Raw genomic sequence first — 15,276 nt, 5'->3', positions numbered from 1 at the left:
TTCCAGAGCAACTTTCTCCACAGAACATCTGTACAACTTCTGATTTCAGCGATTAGAAGAGAGGGGACAGAAAAAAAATCTTGGCTTGATTGAAAAATTACAATTTTATTCAATTTGTCTTGTGTGTAAGCCAAGAGGAGCTTCAGGAGAGAGTCACTTCCTGGGACAAGCCTTCCCAAAAAGATTCAAGCAAAAGAAAAAAAACATTTCTTTATTAAAACATAGACAAATTTAGTGGTGATTCCTGGGGAAGCGCTTCCCAGGCGAAGTTGCCTTCAGAATGACAGCTCAGCTCAGTAAGCCTTACATTACACGGTCAACCTTTACTATTTGCAATAGCATCAACGTAGCACAACAAAAGTCTTTCAAATTTATAGAACAGGTAATTGAACACTGCCAATAAATCATCAATTCACATTTTTTTTTCAAATCTACAAAGAAATTACAAAAATGTAACTTTAAATTTGTCTTTAAAAGAGTATAAAATGTTTAGTCAGCAGAGAACCTCAGAATAGAACGTGGGCAGGATTTTGGTGAAGGACCAATGATGAAGGCGATAGAGGGCAGATGGATTCAAATACACCAGAGGTTACAGCTTGTTTTCTGTTTTTATGGACTGTGAACGTCATGGAACAGACTCCTCAGATATTGAATGTCTGCTTTGATAAACTCTGGCTGGATTCTAAACAGCATAGCAGAGCTGCAGTGTCCTTACTCTCCCACATTATGAACCATACTGGTTATGAAAGAGAACATTTTTAATATTTGCATATTGCTTTCACATTTGATCTGCTTTTGGGCTCCATTCTGAATTAGCAACCTTGTGCCAGGGACCTGTCAGTTAAAAAGCAACAGGAAAAAAAAATACAATCCTTCATGGCTGCATTTACACAGGTTTGAGACTGAAGCTATGAACCTTTTCATGATGTTCGAAGGTTAAAACAAAGAATGTCTCTCTTTCTCTTCCCACGTAAAAGCAGCCTGTTGCCGTCACACTGACGTCCTCCACTCCATGCCAGAGAAATGTGGGTGGCTGAGTTATTAAAAGAGTAAAAAATAAAACATCAGCACATTACAACTTCGGTTACACAAGTCTGGGAGGCAGAGCTGCTCTGGAGTTATAATTACGTCGCTGTTTGAATTAAATGTTCAACAGAGTGAAGCCAAGGAAGTTTCTCTTCGTGGAAAAGGTTTGCAAACTGGCTAATTTGAATGTTGAGGACAAAACTTTGGTCAAAACACATTTGAAATGAAATTATTGGTGATGACATTTCCCTTATTAATTGAAAACTAAACAGACATCAGGCAGGTGTGGCTGCTATGACAACGGAAGCATCGCTTGACCAGCGAGTTTAGTGTAGCTACACGAAAGCTGTGCCCAAAACGGATCCGTTTGCCATTTACTCGCTGCCATTTTAGGCGAGCGTCTGAATTCTGAAATATTCACTTAAAAATTCCCACAATGGAACAATACAGTAGTGTCCACATTAGGTTTAATACTTTGCTAACAACCCCACAAGAAAATTCCAATTGTGCGTCACTAGGTCTTAAATATCTTCTTTTTCTTCTTCTTCTTTTCTTTCTTCAAGAGCCTGGTCTTTCAGTTTAAGAGCAGACTTTATGAATTTCTAATGTTTTTCAATACCGATGCTCACACTCAATTATAACCTGCTTGTGCTTAGATTTCCTGCGCTCCAGCTCCAGCCTCATCTCCTCACGCTGACGCTGCTTCTCTGCACATGTGAAACATCTCCTCTTGGATTTTTTCTTCAGCTCTTGGATTTTTTTCCTCCGCGGCAACAACTGAAATTGAGGATAAGAGTTCAAGCGGGAGCCCAGGAGATCTGAGCACAAGCAGGTTATATTTGAGTGAGAGCATTACAAAATCTGAACGTGAAATCAGTCAGTCTCACTCTGGGAACTGAAAGACCTCTCTCTTAAATAAAGAGAGGGAAAAACCTCCATCAATGTAGAATAAAATAATTTTGTCACACATAGGAAGCAATGAACAGGCGTTGGTTTTGAACACAGCTTACGTGTCCTGTCTGCGGTGGAGCTCTTGTGTCTGTGATGGGAGTCTTGTGGTGGGTTTTTCTTTGGCTCTGCCGTCTGTGGTTGAACTCACTGAGATGATTTCAGATCATCGACCTCTGAGAATCTAACATCCGTGAAAACTAAAAGTAGCTTGTAATGGGATTAATCAGCTGACATGTTTTATGTCACCTCACCAGGGAGTGTGGTTTTGATGAATGACTCAAATTAGAAACACTTTAAGTCTGATAAATGCTGTGTCCAGGACGGTACTCAGAGTGCACCAGTTATACATGCAACTTTGTATGGTTTTCCCGAAAGGTACGGATGCTTCTGGCTGATGAACTGGTTCAAGATGGCGACCTGACATACTGCTGCAATACCTTAAACTCAGAACTACGTTGAATATTGAGACAAGTGAAGGGAACAGTCGGCCTCCTGCCAATTTCAGTTTTTTTCCTCCAATCCAACATGTGACCTCTTCGACTGAGGCGTCGAGGGAGGACGACTGTGGGTAAAAGCAGGTCAAACAGTGCACAGAGGAGCTGTTTTTAAAGCGTCTACATGTACATCATCAGTGTCACGTGTCCAGAGGCGAATGTACGAGAAGAGTCCAGAGTTTGTCCTCTGGAGAAGACGTCACATGAATTACTGCATTGTGACCCACTGACATCTGCAGAAACCACTACTGAAAAAAAAACAACCTTTATGTTTGTCACATCAGTTTAAAATCATGACGAGGACACGGTTTATTAGAACTGTTTGGTGCGCATGTCTGTGTGTATGTACTTCTCCACTTAATAAAACTCTGACCTGACCAGCCCCGGCCCCTTCCCCTGGAGATAAAAAATATAAAAACATTGAAACAAGAGATCCGGAAAAAAACAAAACTAAGTGCCATCCTGTTTTATGGTGGAGAAGTTGATATGTCTGCACAATGAGATCCAGCTAGTAACATGATCAACACTTTTTTCATTGTTTTTCATTTTGATGACAATGAGCATGGTTTAAAGATCAAAAAAAGCAAAATAGCTTCCAAATTTGGTACATATACGGATCTGTAACTTTTTTTCAGTTTTTTCTTTTTTTTAAATCACTGCGTCCCTTCTGCATCTCTGTAAGAGTCTGCACAGATAGAGAGGGGCGCTTCCATCTGCGCGCTTATCCATCCGTCCTTCTGTCTGTCCATCTGTTCATCCCTCTGTCTGGACCTGCTGTGTCGGGTGCTTGCTTCCTGTTCCTGTTTCCTGCTTCCTGTCTGTCGGTGGGCGGGGCCATAGTCGTAAGCGTGAGCAGTACGCAGGGCAGGCAGGGACAGTCATTTGGCTATGTACACATTCATGGTCGGTCCATGGCTTCCAACAAACAGCAGCACTATTTCCGCAGGTCTAGTACACACACCTGAGGAAGAAGAGCAGAGGTCTGAAGAACTGATGGAAAACCACAATTACAATAAAAGCTAAAGTGAAGGCGGTGTGCAGCTCAACATCGTTCCAAACAGTCCTGTGTACTTACAGATCCGTCTGATGCGCTGGCTCCGACTTTGTCCCCTGCTGCATTCCAGCAAACCTCGAAGATTCCCCCCGTCCCTCTGTAACTGTGGACTAAAGCGCCCGTCTGCAGACACAAGACACAGAAACATTGTTTTTACGTAGTAACGTGTTTTATGAGAAGGGAATTTAAAGGTTCCTGAGTTTTGAGTGGTCGAGGTCACATCACATGTCTCCTCCTACCTGTGTATTCCAGATGTGCACGCATTTGTCAAAAGAGCCACTGGCCAGATGCCGACCGTCGGGGCTGAAAGCCACACTGTAGACAGGCTCCTGGTGTTTAGTCAGCGTATGGATACAGATGCCTCTCTCCACGTCCCAAAGACGAACTGTGGAGTCAAACGATGCACTGTGGAAACAGGAGACAAAGAAATGAGCAGAAACGTACAACAGGCTACGGGTTTAAATGCCTGTCGGGCTGAGATCATATGACCACATCAGTATTCAAGTGGAAAAAAAACACAAAAAAAGACAATGACTTAGTTAATATACTGTGACATAGAGCTGCTGATATGAATCTATAAGGCAGATACAAGTTCAGCTCTGTGATAGACTGGCGACCTGTCCAGGGTGAACCCTTCCTCCCTCCCAGTGTCTGCTGGGACATGTAGGTAACAATACACCATGTAGCAAACACTTTCTAATCTGTGCTAATAAAATATTAAGAATGTGCTTGATGTCATTAGGAGGATTTTATTAAATAAAACGGAGCACATGGGCCTGTATTCTAATGTATTCTAATACAAAGTATTTTCCTCATAAGACATGAGAAAGTCATGGTCCCAGTCAAATTTAGGCAAAATGAATAACGCTCAAGACTACCACTTGAAACTGCTATAAGTTAAGTACTGTACAAATTTGGTGTGTCAATACACACAGCCACACACCTGGCTAGCATGAGGTTAGCACTGGGATTGTTGGTTCCTGGCCCTGTGGGACTCCATTTGATGGTGTAGATTTCTTTACTGTGGGCCTGCAGGTCATGGACACACGCGTCCTGCTTCATACTCCAAATCTGAAAACACAAACCACAGAGCAAATGTCAACAACTTGGTCCTTTACGTATATATGAATCATCAAGTTGCAGGTGTATTACACATAGAAAATACAGCTGCACAGTCTGGTAAACATACTGACCACTGAAAATATTTGAGGAAAACAAACTGCCCCAACGGTTTGTTTCAAAGCAGGGTTTAACAGGGTTTAACCTTTTTTTTTTAATCAAATTTAGAGCAGAGAAAATGGAAAAAGGTGACCATTTATACAATTTAGTTATTCAAAAGCTTGTTATTAATCTCATCTGACTCTACATACTCAGGGTTTGAAATGTGACAACATTTCACCTATAGAAAACTATAGAGAGCAACTCTAATCCCCAGACACTGTGAACACATCATTACTTTAACCAAGGCCCAGCACTTTCAGGTCAAGGGCAGCAGGGATGGGGATAATGACGGTACAAGATGTCCCAACATTTCACCAGGTTTAGATCTCGGCTCACCTTCAACGTCATGTCATCTGAGCAGGAGGCCAGCAGGTTCCCTGTGGGATCCCACTTGATTGCATTTACTTCATTCTGAGGAAAGAGGGGGAGAGGGATGAAGGGATGTAGGTGCATACAGTGTGTTGTTTGTTTGTCATCATCCAGCCTTCTGCCAATACCATTTGAAATGAGGGTGCAACTAAATGTAAGGCCATTATATAAATTGATACCCTTTTCCAGACCAGTTTAGAGCAGCTATTCATTAAAACAATAACAGCAAACAAGTTGTATTATCCTCTGTGTTATGTTATAAAACATTGAGGGATCACATATAGACACACAGCCACACACAAATGAAGCGCTTACTGTGTGTCCCTGGAATGTTTTAATAGGTCTGTCCTGTCCTAGTTTACAGACATGGATGCACATGTCTGTGCTGCAGGAGGCAAACGTGTTGTTGCTCTGCCAGTCCACGTCTAGAGCTGGAGCTGTGGGAGAGGAGACGGAAACAGTGTGAGACGTTACAGCTCATACACAACTGAGAAAACGTGTGGGATCAGGGTTGTGGGATCAGTGGTGCAGATGCTCTGGTACCTGAATGAAAGGGGAATTGTTGTTTGGCTTCTCCTGTATGAGCGTCCCATATGATTGTTGTCTGGGAGGATACACACACGTATAGTTAGAGCTAACAATGTCGGCACAGTGGTAAAAGGCTGTTATTCCATGTGTTGACATCTGAGCTGATTTAAATAACAGCTCCTTGTTTACCTTGTCTACTCCTGCACTCAGGATAAAATTGCCTTTTTTATTCCACTTGAGGGCAAAGATGGGACCTTTGTGTTGGCCGAGTGTACTGGCCAGGTTACCTGTGGAATGGAACACAAACTGTAAGTGACTTGAAACCACTACGACAAAATGCAAACAAGGGTCTAAATAACACAAAATGTGTCAACTCCTCTGATAATAACACACTGTAACCCAGACTGATTCTATGTAATATACAGACCTGCCTCTAGGTGGCAGCATTGTTCAAGGATTCACTGAGCCATGTGGTGTGCATGCTGTAGTGCAGGTTTATTACTTTATTACAGCATCAAGCAATGCCACACCACGGTGGGGATTAAGATTTCAACGCAGCGCTTATTCACTTTGATTATTTTTTAATAACAAGATAGAGATTGATGTGAATGAAAGCCCCTCCCCCAAATACTCTGTGATATGTTTAATAAACTGGTGTCTTCTCACCATCCTTCGTCCATATTCTGGCAAATCCGTCATAGGATCCTGTTGCTAACAGCGTGCCCTCGCTCTGTCAGAGAGAAAGAGCCAGAGATAAGCATTGTGTGTGTGTGTGTGTGTGTGTGTGTGTCAGACAGATAATGTGGACATGTCTCCAGAGTGATGTTGTCTCTTTCACTTGCAGTATTTTCCTAAAGGCTGAGAGAAGGTTTGCTGTGATTCAGCTGGTATCATGAGAGAGAGGCCTGTGTTTTCCATCAGCGTGGAAGCTTTCCAGGAAATTTCTAACTCTGCCCTTGGCTCAGTTTTACAGCCCACTGGCTGAACTGAAGGGAAAATTCCACTCTGTGATACTCCAGTGTTTGATTTCATCAAAACTTGTGTTCAGTGCTCACTGGGAGTTCCTCTGGGATGGAAGCGTTTGGTGTAATTTACCATAGTGTATGAAGGACTGTAGATGCTGTATGTTACTGTAAGTACAGTGTGTGTTGTTTTCTATGTTCAACCAATGTCGAAGCCTTTTAATCAACAGTGGAAATCTTCAGAAAGAAGTAACTTTAAATTAAAACATTAAAAACAACCATACTTTAGACTGTACAGCAGGATGATAGAGAAACGTTCAGAAATATTTCTGGTACTACCTCACGACTTTCATCTGCTCCCATATTTTTAAATGAATACAGCCACGCCGGGTGACTCACGTTACATCATGAATGTGTGTCAGTGTCCTTACATTCCAGTCTAGCGAGGTGACGTCTTTGTTGCTAGGGACGTCCTGCCCTCCCTCTCGTATGCAGTGTCTCAGGACCAGCTGTGTAGAGCTGCTTGTACTGTTCTCACTCAGGTTCCAGATACGAGCTGTCGAATCACCAGACCTGAGACAGACAGAGAGACAGGACGAAAACATTAAGCTAACGCCCATACATTAACCCAGTTGACTTGTCATATTTGTAGACAGGACAGGTATTGTTTCAAGTTGTAGCAGTGAACAACTTGTCCTTGTTACCTGTTAACTGCTTTAAACAATTATTTAAATTTGCTTGAAAAGGTTTAGACAACGGGAATTTCAGACAATCGTTTTATCACGCCAATGGAATTTGATTCTTAATGTCTCAGAAAAACAACAGCAATTATCAAGCAAACGTATCTGCAGGTCCCATCGTCCCCATTGTGAGGCTTTCCTCTCATTCTGACTACCATGGAGAATAATAATAATAATAATAATAATAATAATAATAATAATAATAATAATAATAGGTATTTAATGTGGACGAAACAAGCTTCTAGAATTGTGAAATTGGCATTTCCTGTGTTTTTACTTTACACCACTCATTGGAACATAAGCAATAGATCAATCACTTACGTATTTTTCAAATATTTGAGGCATGAATTTGCATCAAAACAGTGAAAGTTCATGATCGGAAAAGGTCGGGGGGGGAGGGTGACTCACCCTGATGCCAGCAGGTCGCTGACTGGGTTCCAGGCACAGATGAAGACCTCTGACTCATGGCCCCTCAAGACCATGGCCTTGTTCTGAGGGATCTCCACGTCTCCATCCACCTCCATCAGGTCTGCGTGGTTGTCTGAGCACAGAATTAGAACAGTGAGAAGAATATCCAGACACTATCAACCTCCTGTAAACTCGTCACAGCTCTACAATGAATAGAAATAAATGAAATCTAAAATAAATAATGTAGTTTGACGAAATAAAGTCAAACAAATTTTAACTTAAGGTTCTACTTTGTCAAGGCGCCTAACATTAATTCCATGTCTAACAGTGACCAGTAGCGTTGTCAAATGTAAAGGCCAATTCATGCGTCGAAGCTACACTGCAGGTACGCACGTAGCCTACGCACGGGGCCGAGCAGTCATAGCTGTGCATAGGTGTGTGAGTCGTGCTGCAATTACACCACAGAAACGGCAGTGGCAGTAGAGTTTCTACGCTGGTGTTGAATGTCTTCCGGTTTCTGGTCGGCTTATTTACAACTTCTTTGGCATCTCTGTTTACTTCAGAATAATGGCGAGAGAGTCATATTGGAGTTGGAGCTGATAGATGTTGAAGAGCAATCATTTTTTCTTAAAGAACTGCAACGAAGAAAAGAAAGACGTCGTCCTTGTTCGTTCCTACAACTCAATTAAAAAATGGCGGTGAGTCTATCGGGTCGGCGTCGTCTTGATGTGTAATTACATTTTTGGTCAGGGTACGGCATAGGGCTCAGCGTAGGGTACGTTGTGGCTTTGACGCAGAAGCATGTATTGGGCGTTAGTGTAAGTGCTTGACTCACTTGCTAAGGCGTGGGCTCCGTTCTCCTCCCCGTTGGCAGTATTCTCTCCGTTCTTGGCATTGCCAGCGATACTGCCTCCAGTCGCCGACGACGGCGTTGAAGCGGCGGCCTGCTGCTGGGCCATCTTGTCCCTGTAGGCCTGCTGCCGCGTCTGAACGACGTCTGGCATCACCGCGTCGATTAGGGACAGAGACTCAATAGGCCGTCCGTCAAATAACGTTCCGTCCTGGAGAATGGGAGAAGAAACCAGTCAGAGGGGGGGACGTGGGAAGGGAAAATAAAGCAAGGGTTTCTATTATTCTATTGTCCCACCTCATTGATGCTGACTTCTGCCTCGACGTACTGCAGGCCCTTCTGGATGATGCTGATGAGGGCAGCAGGGGGAACCAGAGCACCATTGATGTTGGACTGGCTGATGTGACTCTCTATACCAAATGTGAACGCTGAGTGGGAGAACCCTGGAGAAGAGATGAAGAGGAAAGATGAGAATGAGGTACATTTGGAACATTTGAAAGCAACAATACACTGTTTATCACACTAAATAGTATTTACCCCAATTCTAATAAAACATGACATAAATTGGGTACAATACAGACATAGATATCCTTAATTACGATGCAGTAAAGTGCTCTGATACTTGCACTATGTACAATGTAACGTTTTAAAATGTATTCATAAAACATATGGAATAACCAATCCATGCAGTGTTGCACATCTCTCCCAGTGCCTATTTATAGCAGTTGTGTTATCCAATCATTCACCGTGATTTGAATTATTAAATAGACCATGACCTAATGGGAACTCCCAACTTTCATCTCCATGCTAAGGCTGCATCCACACTAACACGGTTTCATTTTAAAAGAGTGTTTTGAAGCTGAAGTGGTCTCCGTCCACATGCCTGTTTTAGCTACGCATCAGTACTAATGCACATCCACACTAAAACACCTGAAAGTGCTCCGGTATAAACAGGAGACAGATTATCTACTCTGCATACTTACAGCTAATACTACAAAGGAGAAACAGCACTGGTGCATGTAAAAGCAGGGATTTATTTTCCTGGATCGACGATGAGGGGGAACTGTGACTGACAATAAACATGTACAACATTTTGCCTTCACCACTGGTGGCCGAGTCATGACTGATAATGACTGATTCACCAATCAGTAAGAGAATGTGTCAACGTTTCCAAATGTCTCCGTTTTTGCCCATTCAAGCATTCAGCCCCGGAGTTTTCAAACCAACAGTATTTCCAAAACTTCTCAGTTTTAGGCGCTGGAAAACTCCACAGTAATGTGGGAGGCAGGCGTAAACACAGCAGCAGTGATTTGTTTTAACAGTAAAACAATCTTTAAGGTCATGACCAACTACTCACTGCATATGGTGAGTGCAGGCTCTATGTTGACTTTAAGAGTCTGTCGCTCATTCTTTTCACCACAACTGAGCACAGACCCAGTTTTTAAAGGCAGAGTTTCCCTCCATATATAAAAAATGCACGACGTGATAACATGCCAGGGCCATAACCCAGGCCTGTCATCATAAAAACAAGCCCTTTAAAGCAAATATAAATCTGTCACTGCCTTCAGCACTTTTTCAAAATCCCTTTTATCTCTCAATATTTGAATCAACAATAAAACTGTGACAGAATTTAGTTAATTTAGATGCCGACTACATCTTATCAAATATATTATGTAATGTGATACATATGAGATCAGGGAACAGAAGGGTAGGTTACAGACACTACAGTAACATTGTTCCACACATGTAACAGTGAAGCAGTGGCAGCTGAGCCGTCTCCTCTGCCCTGATATGAGGACTTACACAGCTCACAACATTTAGATAAAGGTTATAGTCCATCACAGCTGCAGAGCTGCTCACACAGAGAGCAGGAGGCCTGAGTCTATTAAAGTGTCCATGAGCAGACTCGTCCAAACGAAAAGGTTTCATGTCACCACCGTCTTTTTTAATTGACCCTGAATCTACTCCTGATGTTCAGGTCACTACTTTGTTTGGCAGCTTCACAGTCACTGCACCAGTGTATGCTCTGTGAGTGAGTCTGTGTATGTTCTTTGTTAAGCCTTTTGCAGTGTTCTTGGGGTAATGGTGCAATATGAACACAGACCACTTAAAACCTACGAGAGAATAATCACTGTGTCCCACTGTATGGTTCAATATCGTACCTGTATGTAACACTGTGGACAGACACTGTTGTTTCACCACACTCTGGCTTTCATACAACAAGCTGACCTACACCCACTGTGTTATGTACACACAATGATCAAGTTGGCCAAACAAACGAACCGGCAGCTCTCTGGTGTTTGTGGAATTTACCTAATTTTCTCTCGACCGTCAGTCAGTCAATGAAAATTCAAAACTCACTATAACTATTTGAAGAAACACGTCTTGATTCAACTGTATGATCATTTTGGAGGATGCTGTCCTGTTGAGCTACATTAGGTTGTCTTTCTATTATTTTGTCCACCCAAGGTATACCAGTGAGGTTAGGCTAAACAACAGAGAGACCTTTGCATAATACATTGAACCAAAACATCTTTTAGTTAATTAGCAACATCACTGATACTAATTCAACATGATGCTGCAAAGGGACATCCACATTTAAAAGGAGAAGTAAAACAAAAGACAATAGGTGTATAAGGCAGGTTGTCGGAGAGAGAGGCACTAATGAATTATCAATATACGTGTTACCACAGGACAGTGGGTTCTGAGGCAATCACAGTTAGTTTCTAAAGCAGCTGTATTAGAAATAAGAGTGATGAATATATGATGAGTAAAACGACTGGAGGATACCTGACTCCTGTAGGTATCTGTAGACCAGGAAGTTGACCTCATCACTGCTAATGCTCATCTTTACTCCTGTTACACCATGAGGTCAGCACACACACACCTGAAAACACAGAGAGACAGGTTGATCAGTGGAGGGAAATACTCACTGCGGCTGCTCAGAGAAGATTACACAATCAATTTGACCACAGCACAAAAAAAGAAGGATGTGAATATCGGAGCATCAACAGGTTTTCATCAGAATAAAATAAAGAATTATTAAACGTTAACATTAAATTGAACTGAACAGATCAGCCCCTTGTCATAATACGTTATCCAGCTATCTGAGTCAGTAACAGACCGATAATCCAATTTAAGTATCAGATCAGTTCATCCCTATATTTGATAAATGTGATTATAAAAATGTGAAACCGAGAAAAGAGAAATGTAACAGATCTTTCTCATTCATTTGCTTTGATTATTTCATTGTTTAAATATTGGGCTGAGTTATATGAACAACAATATATCAAGATTAACATTTTCATATCAGCTGATAAATCAATAATTATCAAGATAAATGTCACATTTGTTTGAAGGTTGTGGTTTTAATCTCTTCTCTATGATCAGAGAATGTCAAACACTTGATAAACCGCAAAACATTTTTCAAATCTGATGTCGTTCCATTTTGTGTTGTACCTCCTCACAGTGCTTACACAATGCATAAGCATTATAATGATATATATTGGACTTAGTCATATTGCATAACATTATATTGTGATAATAATTGATATTTATTATATTACCCAGCTCTGATTGAATATACAACTTGTATAGGATAAGGGGGTTAGAGGTGTTTTCAGAATGAATATTTAAGGCAGCTCGGTGAGACAGAATGATCAGTTAGGCCCTGTACACACCTGGTATTAACATCCGTCCCTCAGAGATCCGATCACAAGTGGCCAGCGCTAAGTATGTGTGTTCACTCCCAGCGTTAAAGTGCGTCCTGAATGTGTCTCCTGTGACCACTTGTGATCGGATCTCACTTCCCTGATCTACATGTATATTAACACATATGTCATCTGTGTTAGTTAAGACAAACAATGGCGCTTTGAGCCAGTCTGAGTTTACAGATGTGTCCGATGTCACTGTGTGTGTGTGTCTGTGTGTGCGTGTGTGGGTGAGCGAAAGAGAGGTAGAGAGACGAGTCAGGAGTGAAGAAAGATTTTACCAATTTAAGGAAATTAAAGTATCGATCATTATGTGGTGATTAGTGTTGATATGGTGGCGGTGGTTACAAACAAATCAACCAGAAGAGAAAATATATGTTTGATTCTTAGTGAAACTGCAGCGGGTCAGAGGACGTTAGCTGAGTATAGGCGGTTCTTCATATGTGGCCCAGGAAGCATTTTCATTCACACTGCTATAGAATGTGGCCCAGACCACCTCCGAATGTGGTCTGGCGTGATCGGATCGCTGTCTGATGTGAGTGCGTTCACGCCAGTACTCAGAGCTGTCCCCTTGTGATCGGATCACAAAAACCACATGTTAATACCAGGTGTGTACGGGGCCTTAGTTGATAGTTGGATAATAACAGTTGATTGTTGACATGTAGTCCCAACATGGATGATATATGTAAAAGTATAAAAACACACTGCCGTCAGTTGTCTGGATTGACCAAACCACTTCTACACCGCATTGTGATTGGATCTCAGCCAGGAGCAAAAACAATCTGTACAGTCGGACCACATTCTTAAAACAAAAAACAACTGTCCAACAACTTAACCAGTCGCCTAACTCCACCTTTTCCTAACATCTCAAGCATGCCTGGATTGAAGTTTTCTAGATATTTAGACTATCAATCACAGATTTGGCTCCAATCTGAAGTTTCGGCAAATAAAAAATCAGGCAAAAATTTTGTAAACCAGGCATTAACTGAGATAGCACTACTACTACCAAACGTCTCTAATGACTCTGTTTTATCTGATCAGGCTGCACATCAGGGCCACATCAGCAGCGCGCCTCAACTTTTGCCACAACACATTGGAACGTCACCCAGCAAGGTGCTATGTTGGCTGATGAAATACACGCAGGCACATTCCCGGTAGTTTACTTTGTTATGTGAACACCACAGTCTGCGGTTACCTCTCCATCGATTAAATTTTAAATGCTCTAATGAAGTTGCATGTTCATGGATTTATTACTCTCTTCCTGGATCATATTTCATCATACCGTCAATGTATGAAGCAACACATCCCCATCAACAAAACCCTTTCTGTTTTCACTTTGCACACCTGCAAGTAACTTGAGCCTTTTTTAACAACACCACCAAAAAAACGGCCTATTGAAGACTTTGGCTGTCAAACATCTGTCACAGAAGCTTAGCCCTGCACGCCATAGTGATCCCTGAGGAGTGTCTTGCATCGCTTCCCTTGGTTCTACATGTGGCTGACAAGCCAATCCACCTCCAGCGACCTCTCTGGCATCTTGAGATCCATTCACCATGCAGGCAGAATCGAGATAAGAACAACATGTAGTCATAACAGGTGTAAAAGCAATGGTGCTGAGATCAGATGTCATTATCTAATATACAGAAACGGATCTCACGTTAACAGCAAGTTGAAACTCCTTTGTGAGTGGGGGAATAGATGGACCATAATTGACATCAAGTTCATTGTTGTTGTAAAGCCAGAACTGGACAATTTTAAGTTTTCCTGGTTGAAACCACAACATTAAACACTGAACTTATTTAGTGTTAATAAGCAGCCTCTGAAAAATGGTCATCTGACCACGTAAACATCATTTCATGCACAAATCTGGGAAGCACTCCACAACACACTGACTTCTTGCATGGGATCAGGGGATCAAGATTCAACATTACTCTTGTCTGTGGTTTTGTGAACCCCAAAAGCATTAGGTAATACAACTTTAAAAATTCTAGGAGAGCCGGGGACCCGATTCCAAACAAGGAGCAGCTCAAAGCCCATTTCCCCTGAGAATAATCAGCCATGTAATGCCTGAAGCTCAATGTCTGCAGCCCCCTCTCCCAGGAGAAGCAGGCTTTCTGTGCATTTAATGGCTTTTAAGTGGATGAAATAGAGTCTCCTGGCTACTGTGAGCACCAGGTTACATTTAATTTCCCAGGATGTTAGGATTCTCGTCGTCTGGCACGGGAAAACATTTAAGATGACCCTTAGCCTGAACACTGCAGAATATCAAACCCAGACAGGAGGAGGAGAAGGAGGAGGAGGGGATTTCACACAGTGATACTATCATCTTATACACTCTCCACAGGTAATTAGAAGAGACGATGAGATGAGATTAATCTTTAACGTCAACCTGAGGGGAAACGGGTTACTACAAAGCAAACATGATATACATCTACACAATACAACATGGCGCTGTCTAAAGGTAGAGCGGACTAATGTGGCTGCTCCTGTGACCACTCACAATTCTTTTGCTAATGCTGCATATTCTAGCCAAACCACAGTGACAAAGACAACAACAACAACAGGCGAGCCAGTTGCATCACCTACACAGGAGAATAAATCTGCCATGGCTGAGCTGCTCTGGGATCTGTCAAAGACTCGCGAGACAACTCTGTAGCCGAGACAGCAGCAGAAGAGGTTAGTTAGCTCAGCGATACTCATCTGTGCCTGGACCCTTCTGTCTCGAGTGAGAGACGATTTCCACAGAGGAGGCTGTCAGCGAGCAGACTGTTCTGAGGGTCACATCTACAGCAGGTCCACACACAATGCAAACCACCTCGCATGGCGATTTTTAGCTTAATCACAATTACAAACACTGCTACAAGTGTTTGTAATTGTGATTGAGGTGCGTTGCCCGGTGCTAACTAGCAACATTCTGTCATGCTGACATGAGCCATTAGTCCTGCCCTGGCATTGCAGACATA

At 42.2% G+C, this 15,276-nt stretch overlaps 1 protein-coding gene across 2 annotated transcripts in view; it reads right to left on the bottom strand.

Annotated features, from left to right (window-relative positions):
- Positions 1 to 85: 85 nt before the first annotated feature.
- LOC118120774 (F-box-like/WD repeat-containing protein TBL1XR1) overlaps positions 86 to 15,276 on the bottom strand; it is a 38,998-nt gene continuing 23,807 nt past the window's right edge. For both annotated transcript variants that reach the window (XM_035176034.2, XM_035176036.2), the window contains 14 exons: positions 11,394 to 11,490; positions 8,901 to 9,046; positions 8,589 to 8,814; positions 7,754 to 7,886; positions 7,037 to 7,178; positions 6,310 to 6,373; positions 5,833 to 5,930; positions 5,659 to 5,719; positions 5,431 to 5,552; positions 5,083 to 5,157; positions 4,469 to 4,596; positions 3,765 to 3,930; positions 3,547 to 3,648; positions 86 to 3,432 (listed from right to left, as the gene is read on the bottom strand). In XM_035176034.2, the coding sequence (XP_035031925.1) occupies positions 3,406 to 3,432; positions 3,547 to 3,648; positions 3,765 to 3,930; positions 4,469 to 4,596; positions 5,083 to 5,157; positions 5,431 to 5,552; positions 5,659 to 5,719; positions 5,833 to 5,930; positions 6,310 to 6,373; positions 7,037 to 7,178; positions 7,754 to 7,886; positions 8,589 to 8,814; positions 8,901 to 9,046; positions 11,394 to 11,451 (1,548 nt within the window). In that variant the 5' untranslated portion in view covers positions 11,452 to 11,490 and the 3' untranslated portion in view covers positions 86 to 3,405. The remainder of the gene's footprint in view (positions 3,433 to 3,546; positions 3,649 to 3,764; positions 3,931 to 4,468; positions 4,597 to 5,082; positions 5,158 to 5,430; positions 5,553 to 5,658; positions 5,720 to 5,832; positions 5,931 to 6,309; positions 6,374 to 7,036; positions 7,179 to 7,753; positions 7,887 to 8,588; positions 8,815 to 8,900; positions 9,047 to 11,393; positions 11,491 to 15,276) is intronic.

This window comes from Hippoglossus stenolepis, chromosome 14 (assembly GCF_022539355.2).
Source record: "Hippoglossus stenolepis isolate QCI-W04-F060 chromosome 14, HSTE1.2, whole genome shotgun sequence".
Lineage (NCBI taxonomy): Eukaryota > Metazoa > Chordata > Actinopteri > Pleuronectiformes > Pleuronectidae > Hippoglossus > Hippoglossus stenolepis.
The sequence above is the reverse complement of the archived record's forward strand: the minus strand, read 5'-3'. Positions and strand labels throughout refer to the sequence as shown.